The sequence below is a fragment of the Zalophus californianus genome, chromosome 6, assembly GCF_009762305.2.
Source record: "Zalophus californianus isolate mZalCal1 chromosome 6, mZalCal1.pri.v2, whole genome shotgun sequence".
Classification (NCBI taxonomy): domain Eukaryota; kingdom Metazoa; phylum Chordata; class Mammalia; order Carnivora; family Otariidae; genus Zalophus; species Zalophus californianus.
In genome coordinates, this window is record NC_045600.1 from 124,056,729 (window position 1) to 124,084,525 (window position 27,797).

Sequence of the window (27,797 nt, forward strand, 5' to 3'; positions counted from 1 at the left end):
GACCTTAAAGGGTAGAGAATTTTTCCTTCTTATCACTATGGAGGGGGCAAGTGTGAAAGGGAAAGAAGGGGTGGTCTAGAACACACTGGGGTTAAGAGCCTGCTGGGTTCTTGCATGGGGACACCAGGGAGGAAGCTGGGTTGGTGCTGTTAGCTCCTGAATGGTGCCTTAAGCCAGGATACTGGGTCCTCCAACTCCTGAAACAAGGAATGGCTGGACAGACATGAAGAGACAGCAGAGGGAACTCAAAAGTCACGAGTGAGTTAGGAGAAACACCTAAGGAGAGGTACCCAGACACTAAATGAAGAAGGATCTCAGGAAGAGGGACCAATCAACTCTACCAAATGCTCCTGAGAGACCCAGTAAGATAAGAGGGGGAAAAAAATCAATCCCTAGAAAAAGCGAAACAATGGTGTTCTACTCCTGGTGGGGAGTAGGGGGCTAGGGCAGGTGTTGGCAGGTAAGAGACACAAGATATCACTTGGGGTGATGGCAACGTTCTGCTTCCTGAGGGGAGTGGGACGGAGGAGCTGAAAGCATGCCTGGCAATTCACTGACCAGTACACTTAGGATCTGTGCATTGCATCGCACCTAAAATTTTTACCTTGAAAGACACCCTAGTCAAAGAGCTGCAAGACACATGGGTGAAAGGGACCACTGTCCACTATTCTACTTTGAACTGAACTTAAAAAGAAGCTAGATCTATAGAAAGTTGGACAGCTAGCCAAATATGGGAGAAAGCGAGAATTATAAAATGCTAATTACAGAATCTAAGAGGTGAAGATACAGACTCACCATAAATTCAACTTTTCGGTATGTTTGAAAATGTTCATCAAAAAAAACTGGGGAAAATTGTTATTCATTTTTTTTTTTTAAAGATTTTATTTATTTATTTGAGAGAGAGAGAACAAGAGATAGAGAGCATGAGAGGGAAGAGGGTCAGAGGGAGAAGCAGACTCCCCGCTGAGCAGGGAGCCCGATGCGGGACTCGATCCCGGGACTCCAGGATCATGACCTGAGCCGAAGGCAGTCGCTTAACCAACTGAGCCACCCAGGCGCCCGAAAATTGTTATTCATAATAAAGCATTCAGCGACCTGGGGGCTAGTGGTTTGCTCACCCCAAGCCAGGCGAGGTGAGTTTAACTGAGAATGCATGGGAAGAGACTGGGGGCAGTCTGAGCCTGGGGAAGCACCACTTGGAGAAACATTGCTGTAAAGGTGAGGAGGAAACCAGAGTCACTGGGGAGGGTTAATGGGGACAAACTGAGGTTCGTCTGTATGCTAATGAGAACAACCTGCAGACACTATTATGATGTTAGAGGCAACAGGGACAACTGTGAAAGCAAGGTTCTCAGAAGGTACCAGGAGGGGGAACCTCCTCCCAAGAGGGAAGGCCCTTCTCTAAGGGGAGCACTGACCCTGTGCCCATGACAAAGAAGGGAAGCTACAGCAGGTGTGCACAGGCTTTGAGGGTAGAATGTGCTCACTAAAGAATGTTGCTTTATTTTTATTTTTTTAAAGATTTTATTTATTTATTTGAGAGAGAGAATGAGATAGAGAGAGAGAGCATGAGAGGCGAGAGGGTCAGAGGGAGAAGCAGACTTCCCGCTGAGCCGGGAGCCCGATGCAGGACTCGATCCCAGGACTCCAGGATCATGACCTGAGCTGAAGGCAGTCGCTTAACCCACTGATCCACCCAGGCGCCCAAGAATGTTGCTTTAAATACTACAGGGAAATCTCTCAAATGTTCTGCAAGGGATCTCATGTGTAGCGAAGCATACTCGAGGGACACATAGCAGATGGCTTTATGTGAATCTGTTTTCTTTCCCTCAACTTCCACATGCATTCCCATTAAAACTCACCTGCCCAAGAACCCCCTGGGAGTACCCCTTTCCTTACATTTACTTCTCTCATTTCTGCCTTACAAAGAAAGGTTTATTTCCCGTACCTCGACTCCTATCTTGGGACACTGGCCCAAGAAGCAAACAAAAGGTCAATTCAAAATACCAGTGTCTATGTGTTAAAACTTGGGTGACAAAAACTTTCAAAGATCAGGTGGATTTTAATTCCTTTAATTCCTTGCTTTCAACAAAATTGAATGAGAAAGTAATCAAGCTGTCAGCTGATAGATCCTGATAAAACTGTATTATCTTTGGCATGTCATCTGGAAGAAGTTCAAGGAATTGATTAACACTGCTGTAACAAAATGTCTTTCATTATGAATGACACATTACTACATCTATTTTAAAAAATCATAGAACTGATGGTGAAATCTACATCAGTGTCTCATTTCTGATAATAAAAAATAGTCATCTATGAATACATGAATTAATTTAAAACAAAGCCTCATCTTTGGTAGAGAGACAAATGTCACCTTGAAGAATTAAGTACCAATAATCATTGTAAACCTAAATCAATCTAGGAGAAAAAAAAATTAACACTTATTGTCTAAAGGAATATTTTTTATGTAAATATTTACATTTAAGAGAACCAAGACAGAGTGATTAATAAAAGACCTGCAAACACAAAATTATACTACGTTAGGATAAAATTCTGTGTGAAAATTGGAATCACAATGCCAGTACAAAGAAGACAGGAACTGTGAAATACCTGGCAGTTAAAGAAGGCTTTGTTTATATATTTCTTAAGTGAATGATACGGACATCAAATTATTATGGCATTTAGATTCCACTTAAAATAGAGACTAACAGTTTTAGTTTCAAATGTCAATATTTACAATTTGCTGGAAGAGACATCATTTGCAATTCATTAAATTTAGGTGAGAATTTTAGATGTCAAGTTAAAAATCCATGAATGGAATATAGCATTTCAAAACTTTTGCAGGGGCCACTGGAGCACTAAGTATGGAGGCCTCTGGCTTAGGCAACTCTCTAGGATTCCAAGGGGGCATGGGGAGGGAGGCAGGTGCCCCTGAGCCCTGGGGACCAGTTAGTGCAGGTTACAGACAATGCAGATCTTAATCTTATTATTTGTCTTGCATAAAGTGCTTTTAAAATGTCCCCAAATCACCCTATAGTGAAATACAAGCATGCACTCAGTCCTGCAGGATGCAGTGAGAAACACCCCGAAGCAGATGTTCTATTTCACTTACATTGGCATGTGTGCAGTGATGAAGGACTGCCCTGGCTTTTCTCAGGGGCCCTCTGCTTCCCCTGTATTTCAAGCACCGGCCTCTGGGAAGGAAGAGCAGGAAGACCCACAGCAGAGGACTGCCATTGTCTCAACTTACCATCTGCAGCCAAATGTTGGTGGTTAAAACTTGGTTCTTCTCATCCTTCAAAGAAAAAGAAAGAACCATAAATACGGTTTATAGGGTTTACAAAAGAGGGAGTGATACCGTTATTTATGCAGGAATTGGGCTACTGGGACTGCTGGAGTGTGTGGAAATTAGGAGGCGCCAAGCACTTCCAAATATCCGCAAACAGCACTTCCCCAGAGTTAAGCACATTTATTACAGAGTACTTACAAAATATGAAGAAGTATAAAGAAGAAAATTGAAACCCCACAGCCCCACATCCAGAGATAACACTTGCTAATGATTTAGCTTATTTTCCTTTGTACCCTTTACAATAATTTATATGCTTAAGAAAATAAAATTGGGTACAAATTCCAATTTTTTTTAAAGATTTCATTTATTTATTTATTTGACAGAGAGAGAGACAGCGAGAGAGGGAACACAAGCAGGGGGAGTGGGAGAGGGAGAAGCAGGCTTCCCGCCGAGCAGGGAGCCCGACGCCAATGCGGGACTCAATCCTAGGACCCCAGGATCATGACCTAAGCCGAAGGCCGACGCTTAATGACTGAGCCACCCAGGTGCCCCTCCAATTCTTTAAAGTCAAGTTTATTACCAGAATGTATACAGTTTTAAACAAATGTAAATATCTTGTGCTTCCTTCCACCAGGAAAGGGAGTATGACCTGTGACAGCAGCCACGATAGAGGCCAATGACACTGCATGGGTCACATTTCTGCCTGGTCCCTACGGATCTGCCTTTCTCTTCTCTCATCTTCTATCTACCAAGAAGCATGCCTGGCCCCTGACACACACCTACAAGGTAAATTCTGTCCTAATAAGCAAACCAAGTTTCAGAAAGGTAAGATGACTCTCTAAAGGAGCTATTCAAACTTGGATCTTTCTGACTCAAAGCTCCTTTTTCCACATTCCCAAACCACCTGAGGATGGGATCCAGCAGGGTGCCACTTCTGTGCTCCAACCAGAGCTTGGGATAGTGTACCAACCATGGCTTTGACCTAGAACAGGACATCAAAAAAAAATTCTGGGGAACATCAATCTTTCCAACTGGTATGCAAGCAGGGTCTTATCACTGCTGGCCAACCCCAACATGGCCTAGAAAATGAGCAAGTTTCATGCAATAGTTCTACTGAGATGGTGTTTTTCAGAACTTAGCCCCCAGTTCCCACCTAAAGGACTCTGTAAATTGGCAAGTGTCACTCTCTTTAGGAGAAAGTATTTACTAATGCCCCCAAACAGATGTGCCTAGAAGCTGAGACTGTGAGCTCCTCCAACAGGAATTACCTGGCCCTGTTAACTGATGGCATACACAAAAACAGATCCAATGGCAGAAAGAACATGGCATCTGCTGGGGCGGGGTCAGAGGGCTGGAATGCCAATGAGAAATAAATGCTGTTTCTCATTAAAATAGAAATGTGTTGATCATGTAAGGAGCTGGCAAAGATTCTTTGATGCATCAATGCCCCTGGCTCAGCAGCTCAAATTCTGAGCAACTTTGAGAGGTGAACTTGGCAGGCAGGGAGGTATGTGAATCCCAAAGACAGAGCTGCTTGGGAAGGGACAGGCGACGACACCATCCTAGTACAGTCCCAGGTCACAGCTGTATCCAGAAGAAGCTGCCAGTTTGGTTACAGGAAAAATACATCCTATTTTCCAAAATAAAACATGGCAGAGTCTTTTTGGTGGAAAAAGTTATGTAGCTAACATTTCTCGGTATTCTGTACTGAGCAAATTGTCCCCGACAGAGCCATATATTTGAACTGCACAAGTACTCTAGTTCTGGTTCAATCTCCAATATTATTTGAAAGCATCATTGAACTCTTTTAGGACATATATCTGTTGCGTCAACTTATTAAGGAGTTGTTGTTTTTAATGGACTTAAAATTAGCCAGTGTTCCATTTGGGTGGCTTTCCTTCTTTTAATTGCATCTGTGTTTTCAGCTTCTGAGAAAAAGGCTTCTGTGGTTTGGGAGCTCAATTACTACCAATCTAATTAAAAGGCTTTCTTCTTTCCAACATTCTAACTGAAACCTCATTACAGTGAAACGGAATGTCTGTGGTGTGTAGCAGCATGGGACTGAAGTGCCGGCATTTCAAACTGTAATCAACACTGAGCAGCAGCCAGCCACCACCAGAGAGCACAATGATGCCAGGTAGGGGAGCCCTCTCTGCAGACTCTGGGGGACCAGCCGGCAGATCAGCAAGGAGGCTGCTGTGCACCTTCCCAGAGTGGGTCTCTTTCTTCCACTTCCATCCCAGGGCCACCTGCTGGCTGTGTCTCTCAGCTCTCTCAGACTGTACAGAGACAAGATGTCCTATGTCCTTCCCACCCCTATGTCCTATGTCCTATGTCCTATGTGGTGCCCCCTCTCCATCACAACCTGAATGTTTGTGTCCCCCCGGAAATTCACATGTTCAAACTTAACCCTCCACTGTGATGGTATCTGGAGGTGGGACCTTTGGAAGGAGATTAGATCATGAGAGCAGCGCCTCCGTGAATGGGATTGGTGCCTTATAACAGAGACCCCAGAGAGCTCCCTCTCCCCTTCTGCCATGTGAGGACACAGCTATCTATGAACCATGAAGCAGGTTCTCACCAGACACCAGACTGGCCAGTGCACTGATCTTGGATTTCCCAGCATCCAACCTGGAGAAATAAATGTTGCTTAATGTTGTGTTGCTTAAGCCACCCAGTCTGTGATATTTTTGCTATAGGAGCCCAAGATGATGAAGACAGTGCCCCACCACACACTGACCTCTACTCAGCTCCAGATGGGGCTCTCTGCCTTCATCCAGCTGCACTGCTCAGAGAATGAATTCTAAGGTTCTTAGTGCAGTACACAGCCTTTTCTACAAGCTAGAGTCCAGCCAAGTGTCCATTCATTCATCTATCCATTCATTCATTCATTCATTCATTCAACAAATGTTTACAGAGCACTTCCTGTCTCAGGCATTAGGCCATCTGGACATATAGAGTAGGAATTGAACATCATTCTTGAGCTCATGGAACATAAAATGTGAGTCAGGTGTAGGATTACACAACTCAACAATGATATAATAACAAAAGGTGACAGCAAAGGAACAGGGTGCCTTCAGAGAGGATGACAGGGTGGAGGAGTCCCAAGGATGAGCCTTCATTTTTACACCCTATGATACTGGAAGACCAAATGACATGGATCCCTCATGCCATCACCTGTATCATTTGCCCTTCAAGACCTTATTCCTCCTCACCTCCCAGGGCCTGCTCTCCCCCCACCCTCCTTTCTCCTGCCCTGAACTGAGGCTACCTCCTGGCTCACCAGGGGCTCCAGCATGGAGCCAGCAACTCAGGCAGACCTTGGCTTTGCATAGGAGAATGAGGAGCAGCGAGGAGAGACATAAGAGAGACAGGTTACAGGTCGCCATGAGGAAGAACCTCCCTGGCCTACAACAGCCCAGCCTACTTCAGAAGGCACCTGGCAACCAGGTCCTGGAGTTATAAGCGCAAAGGACAGCCACCTGCCTGCAGAGGACACTGACACCCCTCAGTGGCCCTCCACAGGTATAGCTCAGGTGACCCAGGGCTTGTGCAGTCTACAGTGGCCAGGTCTCCTACACACCCTGGTGCCCATGCCAGCCTCTAGCCCTTCCTTCCTGCCACCCCCAGGATACCCAGATTGCCCTGCTTCCTGAGCCTTCTACAAGAGGGCCCAAGGCAGAATTTCATCCTGCATTCAACCCGTGCCCCAGGGTTTGCATCGCTGCACGTGCTGAGGTGATGTGGAGAACTGGGCACAGAGACCAAGCCTTTGGTTTAGAAAGTTGGAAGACGGAGCTGTGGTTCCCAGATGCCTCTCTGGCCTCGGGCATTAGGATGTTCCTGGCAGCGTATGCAGGGGCTCCACTCCCATCGCCCAGAACCTACTTATTCAACCTAGGAGGGAAACTTCCTTCCCTCTCACCTAAACATCGTCCACTGACAGCAAAGCCACCAGCCTCCTGCACTGCACTTGAGCTCGTTTAAATCCTGAATTAGCTGATGAAGCTGCATTCAATAGTCTCTTTCCTCATGAGCTGGATGGTACACTGGTCAAACACTAGGATTCCTGCAGGGAGGAGGAATGATATCTCCAAACCCTAGCCCCAAACCCTGGGCCAAGGATCTCTGAATAAATCACCAGCAAGCAGCACAGAATCTGAATATGGGTTTCAGTGATTCCAGACCCTCAGGCTGCCACCTGGCCATTCCTGTCCTGACCCAGCCTGGCAGGACAGAGTGGAGGGGCAGACCCCATGCCAGCAGAAGATCCTCCAGGCTCCACTCTCAGCGGTCCAATCTCAGGCACTCAGTTTCTGTGGGTTTCAATTTTCTCTCCTGGGAACTAAGGAGATAACAGTTGCCCTGATCACCTCCCAGAGTGGGAGAGGCGAGGAGAGCATCCAAGCCATGACATGTGACTCAGTGCCAGTGTCCGTCCCCGTGGGGCTGCTCTCACCACACAGGTCTCCTGAAAGACCCATTCTCCTTCCTGACCTTGGGATGACACAGGAGGAGACAGAACCTGTGGTTGCCATGGAATCACAGGAGGCCCTTGTGGCAAAGCACCCCCAAAGCCAACTAGTCTAATGCCTCTTTGGTTTTGGTTTTTGTTTTTTATCCTGAGCACTTCAGAGTATTATTCAGCCTTAAAAAATGAAGTAATTCTGCTATCTGTGACAGCATAGATGAACCAGGAGGGCACGATCCTAAGTGAAATAAGCCAGACAGAGAAAAACAAATACTACCTGATTCCACTTATATGAGGAATCTACAGTAGTTGAGCTCACAGAAGCACAGAGTTGAATGGTGGCTGCCAGGGGAATGGGAGGTCTTAGGCCATGGCAACAAAAGTTCAGCTTTGCAAGATAAACAATTCCTAGAGATCTCCCGTGAGGCATGGAGCCTATACTTAGCAATGCTATGTTATATACTTAAAAATCTGTTAAAAGGGTATGGTGATTAACATAATAATAAAAAAGAAAAAAGAAAAATAAAAAATAAAATAGAAAAAAAGGGTAGATCTTATGTGAAGTGTTATCATAGAAATTAATAATAAATAAAGTTTTTGTATGTCAATCATACTTCAATAAAGGGAGTGTTGTTTTTTTAAAAAGTACACTTTGATTTAAGCAGCCATGCTTTTTGAATCAATCTCCCAGAATAATCATGTATCTGCTTTGAGTACAACAGTTCTGATGATGTGTATTGTGCTATCTTGTATTTCATATAGCAATTATTCTTCTGGAAGTCGTACAGCAACATTATTCAACATTATTTTGCAGAGCTCCCAACACTTTTTCTTTGCTTTTTTATAGATGCTGAGAAAAAGTAGATAACAATACATCTCACTGTGTCTAAATTCTTGTTTGCAGAGAAAATTGCTGGATAACATAAATTCCTATTTGTGTAGTCTCTATAGTTTATACCAAGGATTACTTCTTTTATCTAATTTAATTTTACACCTATATTTTTGCCCTAGTTTTACAGAATAATAAACTAAGGGTCTGATTTTCCCTAAGTCGGCAAGATCTGACACACACACACACACACACACACACACACACACACACACACACACAACTCTCAAATCCAGAATAAGAAATCAATAAGAAAAGGGCAGACAATCAAATAGAAAAATGGGCAAAAGATGAACAAGCATATGATTTTCACCACAGAGAATATCAGTAAATGATATCTGAAAATAACATAGCTAAATCTTCAGTAGACATTTGCATTCTTCCAAATGTCATGCATGCACGCACGCATGCACACACTTTGTTTTTAACTCATTCAGTCTTGTGACAACCCAGCAAAATCAGTACTATTATTATTTTCATTTAATAATGGAGATTATGGGAGAGCTCCCACGTCTAATCTAATATGTCTCTGTTCTGCTCGAATGTCTTCAGGTGAGCATATCTATCTTTATAATCAAGAGGAAATGGGTGCAAAAAATGTCAACTGTGAAACAAAACAAGCTCCTGGCCCTATGTCACACAGCTCAGTGTGGAAGCTGAGATCCAACCCCTTACCTGTTTATTCCAACACCTGTGTTTGAGCCACCATGAGACTCTGTCAAAACAGTGAGCACCTTGGTGATGTTAATGAAAAGTGGTTGTCTTTGGTATTTGTATCATATAGGAGTTCTCAAAGTACAGTCTGCGAACCTCTGAGGTTCTGAGATGCTTTAGAGGATCAGTGAAAAACTTTTTTCATAATCGTTAGAAGTTACTAAGCTGTTTCCCCTCATTTCCTCATGAGCACTGAGTAGAGCTTTGCAGAGAGCCCATGGCATATGATGTCAGCAGCAGACTGAATACAGAAGCAGGTAAGAGAATCCAGCTGTCTTCTATTAAGCTTGGCACCAAGGAGATTTGCAAAATATAAAACAGTGCCATCCTTCTCACTAAAATTGTTTTGTTGGGCGCCTGGGTGGCTCAGTTGGTTAAGCGACTGCCTTCGGCTCAGGTCATGATCCCGGAGTCCCGGGATCGAGTCCCGCATCGGGCTCCCTGCTCGGCGAGGAGCCTGCTTCTCCCTCTGACCCTCTCCCCTCTCATGTACTCTCTCTCTCTCATTCTCGCTCTCTCAAATAAATAAATCTTAAAAAAATAATAATAATAAAATAAAATAAAATTGTTTTGCTTGGGTAAATATAGTTACTTTTTAGAAAAAAATATTGGTTACATTAACATGGCATGGGTTTATTATAATTTTAAATGAATTAATGAACTTAAACTATTTTCTTAATTTTCATTTCTAACATGGTAAATATTGATAGATATAACCCATGTAAAGAAAATTGGGAGGAATTCCCTATAACTTTTATGAGAGTAAAGGGGTCCTGAAGCTTAAAAGTTTGAAAGCCACTGGTAAAGGGCTCAGCATTTGTTAAGACAGTCTGTTTCTCGTACCTAAGACCTGGCCCTCTCAGGGTGCAGAGCCCTATGTCATCTCTGTTCTCATTTTGGGGTTGCTCATGGTCTGTGACATGGGAGTACAACTGAAAAGTCTAGACATACAGGCAGACCTGGCTGTGTTACAAACAAGCTGTGTAGACTTGGGGTGGTCACTGAGCTTTTCCGAGACTCAGATTCCTATACATAAAAATGGGAAACTGATTGCCATCTCTCCAGCAAGTTGCAAGGATTAAATGAGTAATGCACAAAAAGTGCCTAAAACATAGGAAAGTTTTCCACCTTTCTTTTTTTTTAAAGAATTTATTAATATATTTGAGACAGAGAGAGAGAGAGAGAACCTAAGTGGGGAGGAGGGGCAGAGGGAGATGGAGAAGCAGGCTCCCCACTGAGCCAGGAGCCTGATGCTGGGTGCAATCCCTGGACCCTGGGATCATGACCTGAGTCAAAGGCAGATACTTAATCGACTAAGCCACGCAGGCATCCCACGTTTTCCACCTTTCAATGATCAGAAACAAGTTCCTCCAACACAAAGGTACTGGGGAGACTTAAAAGTTTGGCCCACTGAGGCAAAATCTCATCTCTATCCCTGACTGCCTACCTTTGGAAGTGGCACATAATTATATTGCTTTGATTCTCACTGAAATCTGGGCCTAGAAGGTAAATGTCTTGATGTTAACATTTACTTTTCCTAATAGGTTAAGCGTATTGTGATGTATGAATGTGCAGATGTGAATCTTTTCAAAAAGAATGTGTGCAACACAGTTTCAAGTGTTGGATGCTCATGTCCTTCCACCAGCTACCCAGCTTCTCAACAGGCATGGCCCAGGAACCTCACTATTTTCCTACTGAGGTTCTGGAAATCTTTAATCGTCACTGGCATGTTTAGAGATATATACTTATTTCTAACAGTATTGTTAAGTACTAACAAATAAAGGAAATGTGTTATGCTGTGGTCCTTTAAAACACAGCACTCTGAAGAGCCTAATACTGTAGACAGTGCTCCAAAGAACTCCACTGAAGCAAATTTTGGTCCTTGGAAAACTGCCTCTGGAACTCCCTGAAGTGATTTTGAACACTTTTATCTTATTTTTTAACTACCAAAATTAATCCTGCATAGCTCTAGAACACTGTTTTCAGGAGCAATGCAGAGAAAGACTTGAAGAAATCTGTAAAATCAGGCCAGAATACTTATATATTTTATATATATACATTTTCTTCCCAACAGGTCAGTGTGTAATTCCTTACTGACTTAAGCCCAGGTAAGACACACCCTAACCAAGGGTACAAAACTGGCCCATCAAGCTGATTCCTTGGGAAGTATGCATGCCAGGTGAACTAAGGCAAGTGTGGCTCCTGAGCTTAGGTCCTTGACTTGGCCAATGCCAACTGATTTTCGTTCCCCTGTGAAACCTACTGCCCAGTGCAATATTGAAGGGACTGGGGCTCATTACCAAGCCACTCCAGCTGCCTGTGTGTGCAGGTATGAGAGGAATTCCCTGGTGAAGTGACCCGCCCTGACCCTGTATGTTTCCTGCTGGGTCCCCGTCCCCAGCACTGCCCAGGTTCCCTGAGGAGAGGAGGGTGATTTCAAGAGTGTACTTTTAACTAGGACTGAGAGGCCTTCTTTCCACTTCTGCAAGAAGAAGAGCCTCCCTCTCTCCCCCAGAAGACCCAAATCTGGAGCAACAAAGCCGGGGAAAGTGATCATGAGAGTGGAACCTAACCAAGAAGACACCATGCCTTGAGTTAGCAGAGCTGGGAAGTGGAGGGTATGGTGGCAGGAACAGGGGAGATTATGGAGTGCAGGGGAGGGAGAAGGGCTTCAGTGTCACTGGGTGACCCAAGAATCAAGCTTTATCTCAACTCTCCTTGAACAGATACAATAGATTTCCCTTTACACTTAACCATCATCCTAACTGAATCAGTGTCCAAGCATTGCCTTCACTACCACACATGCAGCACACAGAACACATTATCTTTGAGCTAAGAGCAAATAATCACGTGTACCACCAGATCCCCACGAATGCCTGAGAAATTGCAGAAATGTATGCAGCATCAGCACCAGGCTTTTCCAATGAACTCTGGCAGGAAATTATTGTGGTGTGTCTCATTATAATTGAGGTCCTCTAGAGACACCCGCTAGAGACACAGCGTTCCCAACAGAACACCCCACGTGTAACTGGTACAAAGGTGGGTTCAAAAGGCCAAAGAGGAGGGGATGAAGCACATGAAACGAAGGTGAGAGCAGGATATAAAAGCAGTAACGTTTTCTTTCCTTGTTGTTATTTGGCATTTCTAATATTTCTACAGGTAATACAGATTAATTGGTTTAATAAATTGAGGAAAAATAAACAGGACCACAAATAAAGAAAGAATGATATGAAAAAATAGTTCACCACCACCATTGTAACCCAGAAAATTAAAAATCATGAGTAGACACATTGTGAGGATAAAGCCTGGGCAAGATGAAAAAAAAAAATTTTGAAATGACAGCTGCATAAAAAAAATATGGCAATAAATGAATGAACAAATGGATGGATACATTTTTAAAAATAGCAAAGACAAGGAAGAAAGGAAGGCAAGCAGATACGCACAACTAAAATACAAAATACAGTCTGGAAAAAAGCCCAAACAAGAAGAGCATGCTTCCCATGAGTTCTTTAATAGTATATAACCTAATAAAATCTTGGATCAAATTAAACATGATTTCAAAGACAAGATTATAAAATAACCAGATGAAATGAAAGGGAAACTGCAGAGTTAAATAAATGAACTGAGAACCAAAACAACATGATTACATAGCTAATAAATCGGACACAGAAAGGGACAAAACAGGCCCAGCTAAAAATTGAGTTACTGGCATGAAAGCAAGGCATGAGATAATCGCAGTTTGTGCAGAGGAAAAACACAAAGAGATTAAGTCAATTAAGGAAGATGTCGGAGATGGAGGTGATGCAGGAAGACAAAAGTAGAGCTGAAATGGAGAACAGACCCATGAGAAAAGTGCGTGCCCAGGAGACATACTCCTGGTTCTGTCAAAACAGTAGACTCCATAACCTGAGCACCGTCATGCCACAAAACACCTAGAAATGCTGGAAGAAATCAAACCAATCTTTTTAAATGCAAACCTAAGATCATAAAAACAGTATGAGAAATCCCTTGAAACAAAAATCCAAGAGAAAACTAAAAAGAACATTGTGAGTACATAAGTTGATGCTGCCAGAGGCCGGGGGGTTGGTGCAGTGGGGGCTAGTTATATCCATAGAGAGCTTGAGCAGTGCCCTGGTGGGACTGAGGACAAAGCTGTGATTACACAGGTGGAGCGGAACCAAACCAAACCCCCACACCACATCTCTCCACATGACACCAGCCACAATCCTTTGTACACCCCTATACTTCCATGGATTTTTATCTCCAGCAGCATCCCCCCCGCCCAATTCTCATGGAAAATATGCAAAAAAAAAAAAAAAAGATCACCTTTTAACTCTGACATGGGGATGGAGGGAGCAAATCTAGGGAAACAGGCCACCTAGAGCCTTCTCCTTAGCAAAGGCCTACTCTCCAGACTTTGTCAGATTTATTCTTGCTGGGGAGAGGGCATCCCGCCCACACCAGTACCCTGTCATCTTTGTCTCACCAGACTGGGGAAGGGAAGAGCTGTATCACCAGGAAACACCCAGGAGCACAGGCCCACCAAAAGACTGAGATTTCATCATAAGATTATAGAATGCTTCCTCTTCCACTCACCTCTCCACCACAACACTCCAGTAGGACAGCAGTGGGTACGGCTGAAAGAGCTACAGACTCCCTGAGCAAGAATGCCAAGGGCAGGCCAAGGTCAAGCAAGGAGACAAAAATAAGGACACTAGAGGAATGTGAAGTCTCTGGCTCCTAAAGCTACAGCAAACAGTAACACGTAACCACTAGCCAAACTAACATAAATTCTCATACCAAGGTGTATTTGCCTCATCTCCTATTACCTTAGAGGTCATTTCTGACTTATGACAGAAAAACCACGAGGCAACTAAAAGACAAGAAAAAATCATCTGAAGAGATGAAGCAAGCATCAGAACAAGACTCTGACATCCAATCTAAAATGCCATTCAACTGTAAGATACATGTACTTCCCAAAAATGTTAAAATGTGAAAAAAAAGTCTTAGAATTGATGGACTATGGTGTACAATGTATTTTTACAGATAATGAAAGTTAAAGAAGGTATGAGAAGTAGGAGACTTGTAACAATCCATCCCAACCTCATTCATTCCAGGGTTCGAAAAACAAGTGGGGGCAAAGAGCCTACCCGGGGGTTTCTTCCAGAATCAACATTGAGATTTTTCCACATTACCTGAAAGGCAGAGAAATTTCTAAATTTGCAGATGTTCCTAAACTCATTCAAACATAGAATATGTTGCTAAACTATAGGAACTAGAAAAACAATGAATTTCATCGTGGTGGTTTCAGAACACTAACAACTACAATTCAGGAAGAGAATTTGAGAGTCCTTGTCACCCATTTCCAAACAGCATGTTACCCTGCACACCTTAATCAAGAAGGAGATAAGAAGCAAAACGGGAATATTTCCCTCTTCCAAATAGTTCAACAAAACATTACAGAAAAGGAAAAGATGGGCATTTAAAGCAACCAAAGATCTACTAAGGGACAGGCCAGATGGTGGGGGCTTCTGTAAAAAGATAAGCCAATATCTATTCCTGGACCCCTCAGAGGAGTCAGAGGTCAGGTGGTGGCTGAGAGTGGGTGTGGACGCAGTGTATGCAGTGGGTCCCCAACACATGCATGGGGGAGTGAGCACTGATGAAGCAGTCTAAAGGCCCTTCTCACAGCAGCTGACCCAAAGTGTCTTCCTCTTCAACCTAATTATGGGACCAAATGCCCACCCCTGGTGATGCACTTTTACTAAGGACCTGCTCTCTGTCATACAGATACCTGAGGGAGAGGCAGGAGCATTATATGGCAACACTTCAACCTCTATGGAGGCTCCAGAGGTCCCACACAGACCTAAAGGTGGCCCCACATGTCCCAACATGCCTGTTCTGAGTTCTTGATGTTCTCATGCATGCTGCTACCTAGGCAGCCCCCAGTGCCAACTCCAAACCTAGCAACACAGTAGCAGAGAAGTCTGCATTTAAGGTTCTACCCTTTAAAGAAACCACGCTGGGGTCATCTTGGAAACCTGAGGGCTAAAGAGTACTACCCAAATGATAGACATCAACAAAGAGAAAGCACAATGATGCCTTCTCATAGAACCCCAGTTCATGCTGTTATCACAAGGATTTTGAGAAATCCCAAAGAACCTGACTAAAGTTGTGGTTCCCAAATGGAATTATAGGATACTTTTTGTTCTTCTATACAATCTATAAATAATGAGTCCTCTACAGATCTTCAGACTCTAATCCTTTTCTTACAGACTTGTAGAAAGCTAATAAATTACCAGTGCCCAGAAATAACTTGGCAATTCATCCTAACTAATCACCGCAGAGTTCTAACACTAAGAAAGGAAAATTCTACACCTTTCCCTTCCCCAGCCTGGAAGTCCATTTGCCATCTAATACAGAGCATATTCAGATGCCCTATTCTACATGGAACAATGAGGAGCTAAATAAGCCAAATTCAGACTATTCACAGACCTCATTTCTTCTTCTGGAAAGTACAATGAAGTGATTCATGCCATAAAGCACACTATACCAATTACCAAATATCACAAAATCAGGAACAGAATGACTTTGGAACTTTCCTGTAATTCTGGTGATTAAATAGTTTGCATAAAGTTCCAAAGTATGCTCTTCCTTAATAAATGACCTTTTGTTACATGTCAGCCACTTAATATTTCAGGGAAATTTTTTTCATTATAAACCCTGAATTCGCTAGGAAGAAAATGCTCAGTGCAGGGGATGCCTGAGTTGAAATCTACAACAATTGCAGCTGACTCTGTCTTCCACAACTTCCCATCTCCCAATCCCTATCTATAATTATGCCTTCACCAGTAGATCAAAATGAACCTGCACCTATTTTTATGTTCATTATAATCTAGAACAACAATCAGTTTCTCTTCAGTTTAACAATGGGATGCACTTGCCATAAATTGGACTCCATAAATAGATTGTTATAAAGGATTAGGTTATGAAATAAGGAGAGATTCCCAGGGAAGGAAGTGCCCCCTTGATATTTCTTTTTTTCTTTATTTTTTTATTATTATGTTATGTTAATCACCATACATTACATCATTAGTTTTTGATGTAGTGTTCCATGATTCATTGTTTGCGTATAACACCCAGTGCTCACTGCAGAATGTGCCCTCCTTAATACCAATCACCAGGCTAACCCATCCCCCCACCCCCTCCCCTCTAGAACCTTCAGTTTGTTTTTCAGAGTCCATAGTCTCTCATGGTTCGTCTCCCCCTCCGATTTCCCCCCCTTCATTCTTCCCCTCCTGCTATCTTCTTTTTTTTTAACATATAATGTATTATTTGCTTCAGAGGTACAGGTCTGTGATTCAACAGTCTTACACAATTCACAGCACTCACCATAGCACATACCCTCCCCAATGTCTGTCACCCAGGCACCCCATCCCTCCCACCCCCCACCACTCCAGCAACCCTCAGTTTGTTTCCTGAGATTAAGAATTCCTCATATCAGTGAGGTCATATGATACATGTCTTTCTCTGAATGACTTATTTCACTCAGCATAATACCCTCCAGTTCCATCCACGTCATTGCAAATGGCAAGATCTCATTCCTTTTTTTTTCCAAACAACACAAGTTTATTATCTCACTGCTCTGTAGGTCAGAAGCCCACACTAGTTTGGCTGGTTTCTCTGTTCTGGACTTCATAAAGCCCAAATCAAGGTGCCAGTCATCTGGGATTTTATTGGAAGACTCTGGGAAGAAAGTGCTTCCAAGTTCATTCAGGTGGTATGCAGAATTCAGCTCTTTGTGGTTGTAGGACTGAAGTCCACTTCCTTGCTGGTGTCAGCTGCATTGTATGCCTTATAACACTCTCTGTCCTCAAACTCCAAAACTGCTAGAACTCATACAGGAATTCAGTAAAGTGGCAGGATAAAAAATCAATGCACAGAAATCAGTGGCATTCCTATACACCAACAACAAGACAGAAGAGAAAGAAATTAAGGAGTCGATCCCATTTACAACTGCAACCAAAACCATAAGATACCTAGGGATAAATCTAACCAAAGAGGCAAAGGATCTGTACTCAGAAAACAATAAAATACTCATGAAAGAAATTGAGGAAGACACAAAGAAATGGAAAAACGTTCCATGCTCATGGATTGGAAGAAGAAAATATTGTGAAGATGTCAATACTACCTAGAGGAATCTACACATTCAATGCAATCCCCATCAAAATACCATCCACTTTTTTCAAAGAAATGGAACAAATAATCCTCAAATTTGTATGGAACCAGAAAAGACCCTGAATAGCCAGAGGAATGTTGAAAAAGAAAAGCAAAGCTGGCGGCATCACAATTCCGGACTTCCAGCTCTATTACAAAGCTGTCATCATCAAGACAGTATGGTACTGGCACAAAAACAGACACATAGCTCAATGGAACAGAATAGAGAGCCCAGAAATGGACCCTCAACTCTATGGTCAACTAATCTTTGACAAAGCAGGAAAGAATGTCCAATGAAAAAAAGACAGTCTCTTCAACAAATGGTGTTGGGAAAATTGGACATGCACATGCAGAAGAATGAAACTGGACCATTTCCTTACACACACAAAAATAGACTCCAAATAGTTGAAAGACCTAAACGTGAGACAGGACCCCTTGATATTTCTTAAGAACTTTCACCAACTTCCAGAGTGAATTGCTCTCTATTTTATTCCTAGCTCCCAAAGACACTCTTCTGACCAACCCCATGCTGCAGCACTCACTTCCCGTTTGCCCCCAGGAGAACCTTCCCAAGATGCCACCTAAGTTGTTTTGCCAGGAGTTTAAATGTACTCTTCTGTTCTCATGTGTCCCCAGAGTCTCTGACAGTGGTCAACTCCATCAGAAAGGCAAGGGGAATAATGGTTAAGAATACACCTTCTCTTCTGGCTCTTGCAAACTGCATAAACACACAAATAAGAAAGAAAATCTTGCCCAATTAACTCACAAATGAAAAGGAAAGGAATAATACCACAAAGATTATGAATGTGTTTTGCTGATTTGGATAAGAGGGATAAAATAAGACTTCTCAAAACATACAAATGGGAAAAAAAGTGACAGATTGCCATTGAATATGGTTGTCTTCTCTCATTTTATTGGATTAATTCTAACATCAAATTTATAAATAATGAACAAAACTTTGAAATACTGCTACATTTCCACATCCTGGACTTGTCCTTCTTTGGGTATGGGCTCATGGATAGATAGTAGGAAATGATTCTGAGAAACTGAAAGATCGACTGGCTTCCACAACTATGGACCATTTTCTTAAATCTGTACTAATGCAAAGGTGTGTTTATATAAAATAAAACAAGTCAGCTGTTAAGAAAGTATTTTAAAATGATAAGACTCAGGAGCTGTTGATGGTATAGTGAAACTGGTAGTTTCCAATACTGTGTGAGTCAATGTGTAAAGTGCTATGTACTTTCTTCAAAGCAACCTTTAAATTTGCCTTTATGTCAAGAAACTTAAAAAAAAATAAAGCTATTAACTTTTTGGGCTAATTCCACATCTAAGAAATGACCTTAAAGAAATGGCCAGGAATCAGAATTAACAAGGAAGTCCAAAGGTATGGTTATATACTTATAGTGCTTACAATATTATAAACAAATTAACTGTCCAATAATAAATTTTTAGCATATCCATAAAGAGAAATACTATGTAATTACTAAAATGTTTTTTTAAAAAATGTAATCATCTGAAAAACACATTAGAATGTGTTTTGGGAGAAAAACATCCCATAAAATTGTACTTACAGTATTATCCATTGTTTAATTGTATTATGTGATCCTCCTATTTCTCATCCCCTGTTTACTCATGAATATGATCTGATACTTTCAGTACTGAACTGCTCTCTGAAATCTCCTCTCACATCCAACCTGCTTTACTAAGAGTCACTTGACTTCTCTAAATAAAATACACACAGGATGTGATACTGATCTTAACATACACATAACTATAGAACTTATAATTCTTATCTCATTTTTGATACTATATATATTTTTAAATGCTCATTGCAAGAGCAATAAAAATGATTAAGTTCCAGAAAGATGAAGTAGATAAACTTTTTCCCATTCTTACCACTAAATACAACTAAAAGCAACTAAAAACTCTGGATGTTATATATAAGGCAAACAGAAAAAGACTCTAAAAAGTATACAGAAGAAGGCAGACTGCCTCTAGACCTTAGTACCAAGGAATAACACTGCAGTGAATCCCCTGGGTTTTATTTTTGATTCTTATATCCCAGAAGGACAATTTGGAAGCCATGACTTTCACTAGGTAGTAATGTAGGGAGGAACAGAAATTCGTATCTGCCTAGCAGTAAGAAGGGGCCCATCCCTTTCCCCTTCCCTCATGTCAACCAACGAAGCCAAGTATGAAATCTCAACTTCCACCCTCACCTAGCATTTAGGCAATGCCCCCTCTTCCTCTGCTAGAGTGGTGTCAGAGAAAGACACATAGACAGAAAATTTAAATAAGACCCCAGACTCTCATAACATAATAACCAAAATGTCTAGGTTCCTATTGAAAATCACTCATCATGCAAAGAACCAGGAAGATCTCAAAGTGAATTTAAAGAGAAAATCAATATGGGGTGTCTGGGTGGCTCAGTCGGTTGAGTCTGGGATTGAGCTCCACATCGGGCTCCCTGCTCACTGGGGAGCCTGCTACTCCCTCTGACCCTCCCTGCTCTCATGCTCTTCTCTCATTCTCTCTCTCGAATAAATCTTTATTTAAAAAAAGACAGTCAACAGATCCCAACAAGATGAATAATTCAAAGATGTTAGAATTATCTGATAAAGATTTTAAAGCAAACATCATAAAAAATCTTCCAAAGAGCAATTACAAGCATAAGAGTAATAAGTGAAAAGATAGTCTCAGCAAAGAACTACAAGATATAAAGAAAAATCATGAAAACTTCAGAGGTGAAAAATAAAATAACCTAAATAAAAACTAAATGGATGGGCTCAAGAGCAAATGATTGAAGAATGAGTGAACTGGGGGATAGAACAATGGAAATAACCCAATTTGAAAAACTGAGAAAAATTAAAAAAAAAAAAGAAAAACTGAACAGAGCCTCAGCGACCTATGGGACTACAACAAAGATCTAACAATTGTATTATTGGAGTCTTGAATCAAAAAGAAGGTGGAACTGAAAAAGTACATGAAGATGTAATGGCTGACACTTCCCAAATTTGAGAAAAGATACAAATCTGTAATTTCTAAAAGTGAGCAAATCCCAAATAAATCTAAAGAAATCCCAACCAACACACATCATAGTCAAAAAGTAAGGACAATGAATAACCTTTAAAAACAGCAAGAGAGAAACAATACCTTACCTATAGGGCAAAAGCAATTCAAATGCTAGTGTATTATTCATCAGAACCATAGTGGCCAGAAGGACATGGCATAACACTTCCAAGTGTAAAAAAAAAAAAGGATCAACTCAGAATCCCATATGCAGTGGTCAGGAATGAAGGGGAACTCAAGGCATTTCAGGTGAAGGCAACTAAAAGAATTTGTTGCCTATGACCCTATCTTAAAAAGAAAAAAAATGGACAAAGAAAGTTCACTAAGCAAAAAGGAACCAATAAAAGAAGAAAGCTTGAACATAAAGAAGGAAAAACAGAGCAAGTGAAAATATGGGTAAATATGATCAGCTTTATTTCCCCTGTTGAGTTTTCTATATTGTGTTTCATGGTTGAAACAAAATTATAAAACAGCCTGAGGTGGTTCTAAATATATGTAGAGGAAATAGTAAAGATGATTATATTATAAAGGAGGGATAGTAAAGGATGCAAACAGAGGTAAGATTTCTACTTTGCGCTCAAGCAGATAAGATGCCACATCAGCAGACAATGATAAGCTATTTATATGTACAGCAACACCTAGAACACCCACTAAAAATCTACATAAAGAATTTCACTCAAAAACACTATTGATAAGTCAAAAAGGAAATTCCAAAAAAAGTTTAAATAACCTACAGAAAGCAGGTAAAACAAAACAGAAAAATGAAAGAAAGGAAGATAGAAGATAGAAGCACCAGAAAACAAAAACAAAATGACAGACTTAGAACCTAACATATCAATAATTATATTAAATGTAAATGGCCTAAATATAGCAATTTAACGAAGGAAACTGGCAAAGTACATTAAAAAACATAACCCAACTATGCTGTCTAAAGAAACTTAACATCAAATATAACAATATAGGCAGGTTGAAAGTAAAAAGATAGAGAAAGAAATAGCATGCAAACCTTATCCAGATAGATCAGAACTGGCTATATTAGTATCAGATAAAGTAGCATTCAGAGCAAAGAAAATTACCAGAGACAGATAAGGACATTACATAATGATAAAGGGTCAATTCACCAAGACATAGGAATCCTATATGTGTGTGCATAAAACAAGAGAACTTCAAAACACATACAACAAAAAAGTTGAAAAAACTTAAAGGAGAAATAGAAATATCCACTATTATGGTTGGAGCTCTTCATACTTCTTTCTCAGTACTCTAAAGAACAAGCAAAGAAAATCAGCAAGCTTATGGAAGAACTTATCAAAACACCTATCAACAGGATATAACATTTGTAAAAAACTTCACCCAACAACAGCAGAATACTCTATTTTCAAGTGTCCACTGAATGTATACCAATATAGAGCATATTCTGGGCCATAAACAAACCTTAACAAATTTAATCTAATTGAAATCATACAAAGTGTTTGTTCTCCAACCACAATGAAATTAAACTAGAAATCTATATCAGTAGGACAAGAAAATATTCAAAGGCTAAAACACTGAAGAACATATATCTAAATAATGTGTGTCTCAAAGAGGAATACACAAGAGAAATGTTTAAAAATACATTGAAAATGAAAATATAACATCAAAATTTGTAGAAGTGAAATAAAGCAGTGCTGAGAGGGAAATTTATAGCACTTGAATGCATACATAAGAGGAAAAGTCTCAAATCAATAGTCTAAATTATCAGCTGAAGAATCTATAAAAAGAAGAGCCAAAATACCCAAAGCAAAAATAATAAAAAATAAAGAGCAGAAACTAATTTAAAACAAGTAGAGAAAAATCAGTAAAACAACGAGCTAATTATTTTAAAAGACCGATAAAATTAAGAAACCTTTAGCAAGACCAACAAAGAAAAGAGAGAGAAGTCACAAATAACCAAATCAAGAATAAACTGGGATATAAAAATAGGTCCTGCAGACAACCAACAGATAAGATGGTATAATACAAAAAACTCAATGCATATAAGTTTGAAAATTTAGAAGAAATAGACCAATTCCTCCCCCCACCAAAAAAAGAGAAACTATCACAATACATCCAATATGAAATAATTTAAAAACCCTATAAAAATAGAGTTACCCTATGACCCAGCAATTGCACTACTGAGTATTTACCACAAAGACACAGATAGAGTGAAAAGATGGGCCATATGCACCCCAATGGTCAAAGCAGCAATGTCCGCAATAGTCAAACTGGAAAGAGCCGAGATGCCCTTCAACAGATGAACAGATACAGAAGATGTGGTCCATATATACAATGGAATATTAATCAGCCATCAAAAAGGATGAACACCCAACTTTTACATCAACATGGATGGGACTGGAGGAGATTATGCTAAGTGAAATAAGCAGAGAGAGTCAATTATCATATGGTTTCACTTATTTGTGGAACATAAGAAACAGCATGGAGGACATTAGGAGAAGGAAGGGAAAAATGATAAGGGGGAAACTGGAGGAGGAGATGAACCATGAGAGACTATGGACTCCGAGAAACAAACTGAGGGTTTTAGAGGGGGGTGGGGGGATGGGTTAGCCCAGTGATGGGTATTAAGAAGGACATGTATTGCATGGAGCACTGGGTGTTATATGCAAACAGTAAATCATGGAACACTACATCAAAAACTAATGATGTACTGTATGGTGACTAACATAACAAACAAACAAACAAAAACCTATAGCCAAAAAAGAAACTCAATTTGTAATTTTAAAACTCTCAAAAATGAAATATCCAAGCCTAGATGATTTCACTAAATTATACCAAACATTTAAGGAAGAATTAGCACCAATTACATACCACTGCTTCCAGAACTATAAGAGGAGATAATACCAATATATTTATGAAACAAGTATTACCCTGAAAACAAAATTAGAAAAAGATAAAGTACAAAAAGAGAAAATATATGACAATATCTCTCATGAACATAGACAGAAAAATCAGTAACAAATGTGAAAAAATGGAATTCAGCAAAATATAAAAAGAACTATGTGTCATGTCCAATCAGAGTTTATTCCAAGGATTTGAGGCTGGTTTAACATTTAAAAACCAATCAATATAAAAATCAGAATATTAGCAGGCAAAACAAGAAAAATCACACAATCATATCAATTGCATCAGAATAAACAGTAAACTCTAAAAAAAATAGGAATAGAGGGAAATGCCTTCAACTTCTTAAGGAACATCTACAAGAAATCTACAGCTAATGTTATATTTAATGGTAAAAGAATCAATAATTTCTCCCCAAGATCAGAAATAAGGTAAAGATGTCTGCTCTCGATACTCCTATTCAATATAGTGCTGGAAATTCTAACAGTGCAGCAAGTTCAAGAAAAAAAAATGAAAGGCATAAATAGGGGGAAGGGTGAAATAAACTGTCACTATTTGCAGAAAACATAGTTGCATAGAAAATTCCAAGGAATCTACAAAAAAAGCTCCAGTAATAAGTGAGTTTAGCAATGTGGAAGAATACAAAATGAATACATCAAAATCAATTCTATTTCTATATACTAGTAATGAACAAAAATGAACAAAATTAAAAATACATTACCATTTATAGTTGCTTAGAAAAAGATAAGAAGGCATAAAGGAAAGGAAGGGAAAGGAGGAAGGAAGGAGGGAGGGAGGGAGGGAGAGAGAGGGATCAAGGGAGGGAAGGAAAGAAAGGAGGGAGGGAGGGAGGAAGGGAGGGAGGGAGGAAGGAAATCTTACAAAGTACCTACTGGACTTATACACTGAAAACTAAAAATATAGATGATAAAAATCAAAGATCTAAATAAATGCATAGTCATTTACATGAATTAGAAAACTCAATATATTATATTTATATATATATTTATTTCAAATTATTTCAGTTTATATCAAAATCCCTGCAAGATATTTGTAGATTTCACAAGATTTCAAAATACATATGGAAAGATGAGGGGCGCCTGGATGGCTCAGTTGGTTAAGCGACTGCCTTCAGCTCAGGTCATGATCCTGGAGTCCCGGGATCGAGTCTCACATCGGGCTCCCTGCTCGGCGGGGGATCTGCTTCTCCCTCTGACCCTCTTCCCTCTCGTGCTCTCTATCTCTCATTCTCTCTCTCTCAAATAAATAAATAAAATCTTTTAAAAAATAAAATAAAATAAAATACATATGGAAAGATGAAAAAAAACAAGAATAACAAACAATTTTGAAAAAAGTGTGAGAAATGATTAAACAGATTCAGTAATCAAGACTGTGTGGTATCAGTAGAGGGTTTAACATACAGATCAATGGGATAAAATAAAGAACCCATTAATAGACCCACAGAAGTATAGACAATTGATTTTGACAAAAGTGCAAAAATTCAATAAATAAAGGATAATCTTAATAGGGCTGCTGTAATTAGATATATTTAAAAAGTCAACCTAAATCTTATATCTTATATAAAAAGTAACTTAAAATGGATCTCAGATTTAAATGAAAAATGTAAAACTGTAAATTTTTTTAAAGAAAACATAGGAGAAAATCCTCAGGATCTTGGGCTTATCTTTTCACTTTCTTATAGTACCCTTTCATGCACAAGTTTTTAATTTTGACAATGTCCAATTTATTTCTTGTTTCAATACTTGTGCTTTAGATGTCATATCTAAGAAAACATTACCTAATCCAAGGTCATAAAGATATACCATTTTTTTTAAGAGTTATATAGTTTTAGCAGTTACATGTAGTTCTTTGGTATATTTTGAGCTAAATTCGGTATATGGTAGGAGGTAGAGGTCCAATTTCATTTTTTAACATAGATATCCAATTGTCCCAGAATTGTTTATTAAAAAGTATCCTACTTATCTTGGCACCTTTGTCAAAAAGCAATTGACCAATAATTTGTAGATTTCTAGATTCTCAACTCTAATCCAAGGATCCATATGTCTAATCTTATGTCAGTATCATACAGTCTTGATTACTGGAGCAAGTCTTCCAACAGTTTTTTCAAGATTCTTTTCTCTAAAAAAACTAGCTAGAAAGTTGATTGGAATTGCATTGAATCCGCAGATTAATTTGGAGAGTATTCCCATTTTAACAATACTAAATCTTTGAATCCATGGACATGAGATGTCTTTCCATTTATTTAGGTATTCTTCACTTTTTATTGAGGTATAGTTGACATATACTAGTTTCAGGTATACAACATAATGATTCAATATTTGTATGTATTGCATAATGATCATTAACATCCATCACCATATATAGTTACAAAATGATGTGGAGTTTTAAAATCTGAGAATATATTCATTTCTCCTTCATTTTTGAAAGATAGTGTTGCTGGATATAGAATTCTTGCTATTGAGGAAGGCAGGTGCTATGAGGAGCACTGGGTGTTATACTTAACTAATGAATCACTGAACACTACATCAAAAACTATGTACTTTTACAGTGGCTAACTGAACATATAAATAAATAAATAAATAAATAAATAAATAAATAAATACTTTTTAAAAAGAATTCTTGGTTGAGTCTTTTTTGCTTTCAGTATTTTGAATATGCCATCCTACTGTTTTCTGTTCTTCATGATGTGTATAGATAAGCAGCTGTTAATATGAGGATCCTTTGCATTCTACTGTTTTCAAAATTCTTTCTGTACTTGGCATTCAATATTTTGATTATGAAGGTTTTTTTAAGTTTTTATTTCTATTCGTTAGTTAACATACAGTGTTACATTAGTTTCAAGTGTACAATATATTGATTCAACAATTCCATACACTACCTGGTGCTCATCATGACAAGTGCACTCCTTAATCCCCATCACCTAATTAACCCATCCCCCCACCCATCTTCCCTCTGTTAACCATAAGTTTGCTCTCTATAATTGAGTCTGTTTCTTGATGTCTCTCTTTTTCTTTTCCCTTTGTTCATTTGTTTTGTTTCTTAAATTTCACATATGAGTGAAACCACACAGTACTTGTCTTTCTCTGACTGATTTAATTCACTTAGCATTATACTCTCTAGATCCATCCATGTCACGGCAAATGGCACTGATTTTAGTGGCTGAATAATATCCCATTATATATAGTTTAAATATATATCTCACATCTTCTTTATCCATTCATCAATTGATTACGAAGTGTTGATCTCTTTGAGTTTACCTTGTAGTTCATTGAGCTTTTTGGATATGTAGATTAATGTTTTTCATCAAATTTGGGGAGTTTTTGCCCATTATATCCTCAAATAGTCTTTCTTCCCCTTTTTCTTCCCTCCTTCTAGGACTCCCATTTTACATATGTTGATATATTTGTTGGTATCTCACAGGTCTCTGAGACTTAGTTCATTTCTCTCTCTCTTTTTTAAATTCTTCAGATTGGATAATCTCAATTGACTTATATCCAAATTCCTAGTTACATCCATTCACTTGCTTAAATCTGCTGTTGAAACTCTGGTTTTTCATTTTAGTTACTGTAATTTGCAACTCCAGAATTTATATTTAGCTCTTTTTTATAATTTCTATCTCTTTCTACAGTATTTGGTGAGACATCATTTTTTTTAGGTATTTATTTATTTTTTAATTTCCTTCATTATTTTATTTTCTTATTATGTTATGTTAATCACCATACATTACATCATTAGTTTTTAATGTAGTGTTCCATGATTCATTGTTTACATATAACACCTAGTGTTCCATTCAGTACATGCCCTCTTTAATACCCATCACCAGGCTAACCCACTCCCCCAACCCCCTCCCCTCTAGAACCCTCAGTTTGTTTCTCAGAGTCCATAGTCTCTCATGGTTTGTCTCCCCCTCCGATTCCCTCCCCCAAAATGAAGGGGGGGTGAGACATCACTCTTACATTTTCCTTTATTTCTTTAGACATGAATTCTCTTTAGTTCACTGGACATATATAAATCCAATATGTGTGCTTCCTCAGAATTATTTCTATTGATTGCTTTTTTTCTATGTATGGGCCATACTCTCTTTTTCACTGCATGTCTTGTACATTTTTCTTCAAAAGTGGACACATTATATAATATGATGTGACAACTCTGAAAATCATTCTCCCTCTGTTAGGTTCTATCTTATTGTTGTTTATTTATTAACTTTTCTCAATTAATTCTATAAGTCTGTATTCTTTGTTGTGTGTGGC

The 27,797-nt window shown here is 39.5% G+C and overlaps 1 protein-coding gene across 1 annotated transcript in view; it reads right to left on the reverse strand.

Moving 5' to 3' along the window:
- CHRNA7 (cholinergic receptor nicotinic alpha 7 subunit) overlaps positions 1-27,797 on the reverse strand; it is a 115,583-nt gene that overhangs the window by 60,859 nt on the left and 26,927 nt on the right. The window contains 1 exon segment of the mRNA XM_035728292.1: positions 3,251-3,295. Coding sequence (XP_035584185.1) covers positions 3,251-3,295 — 45 coding nt within the window.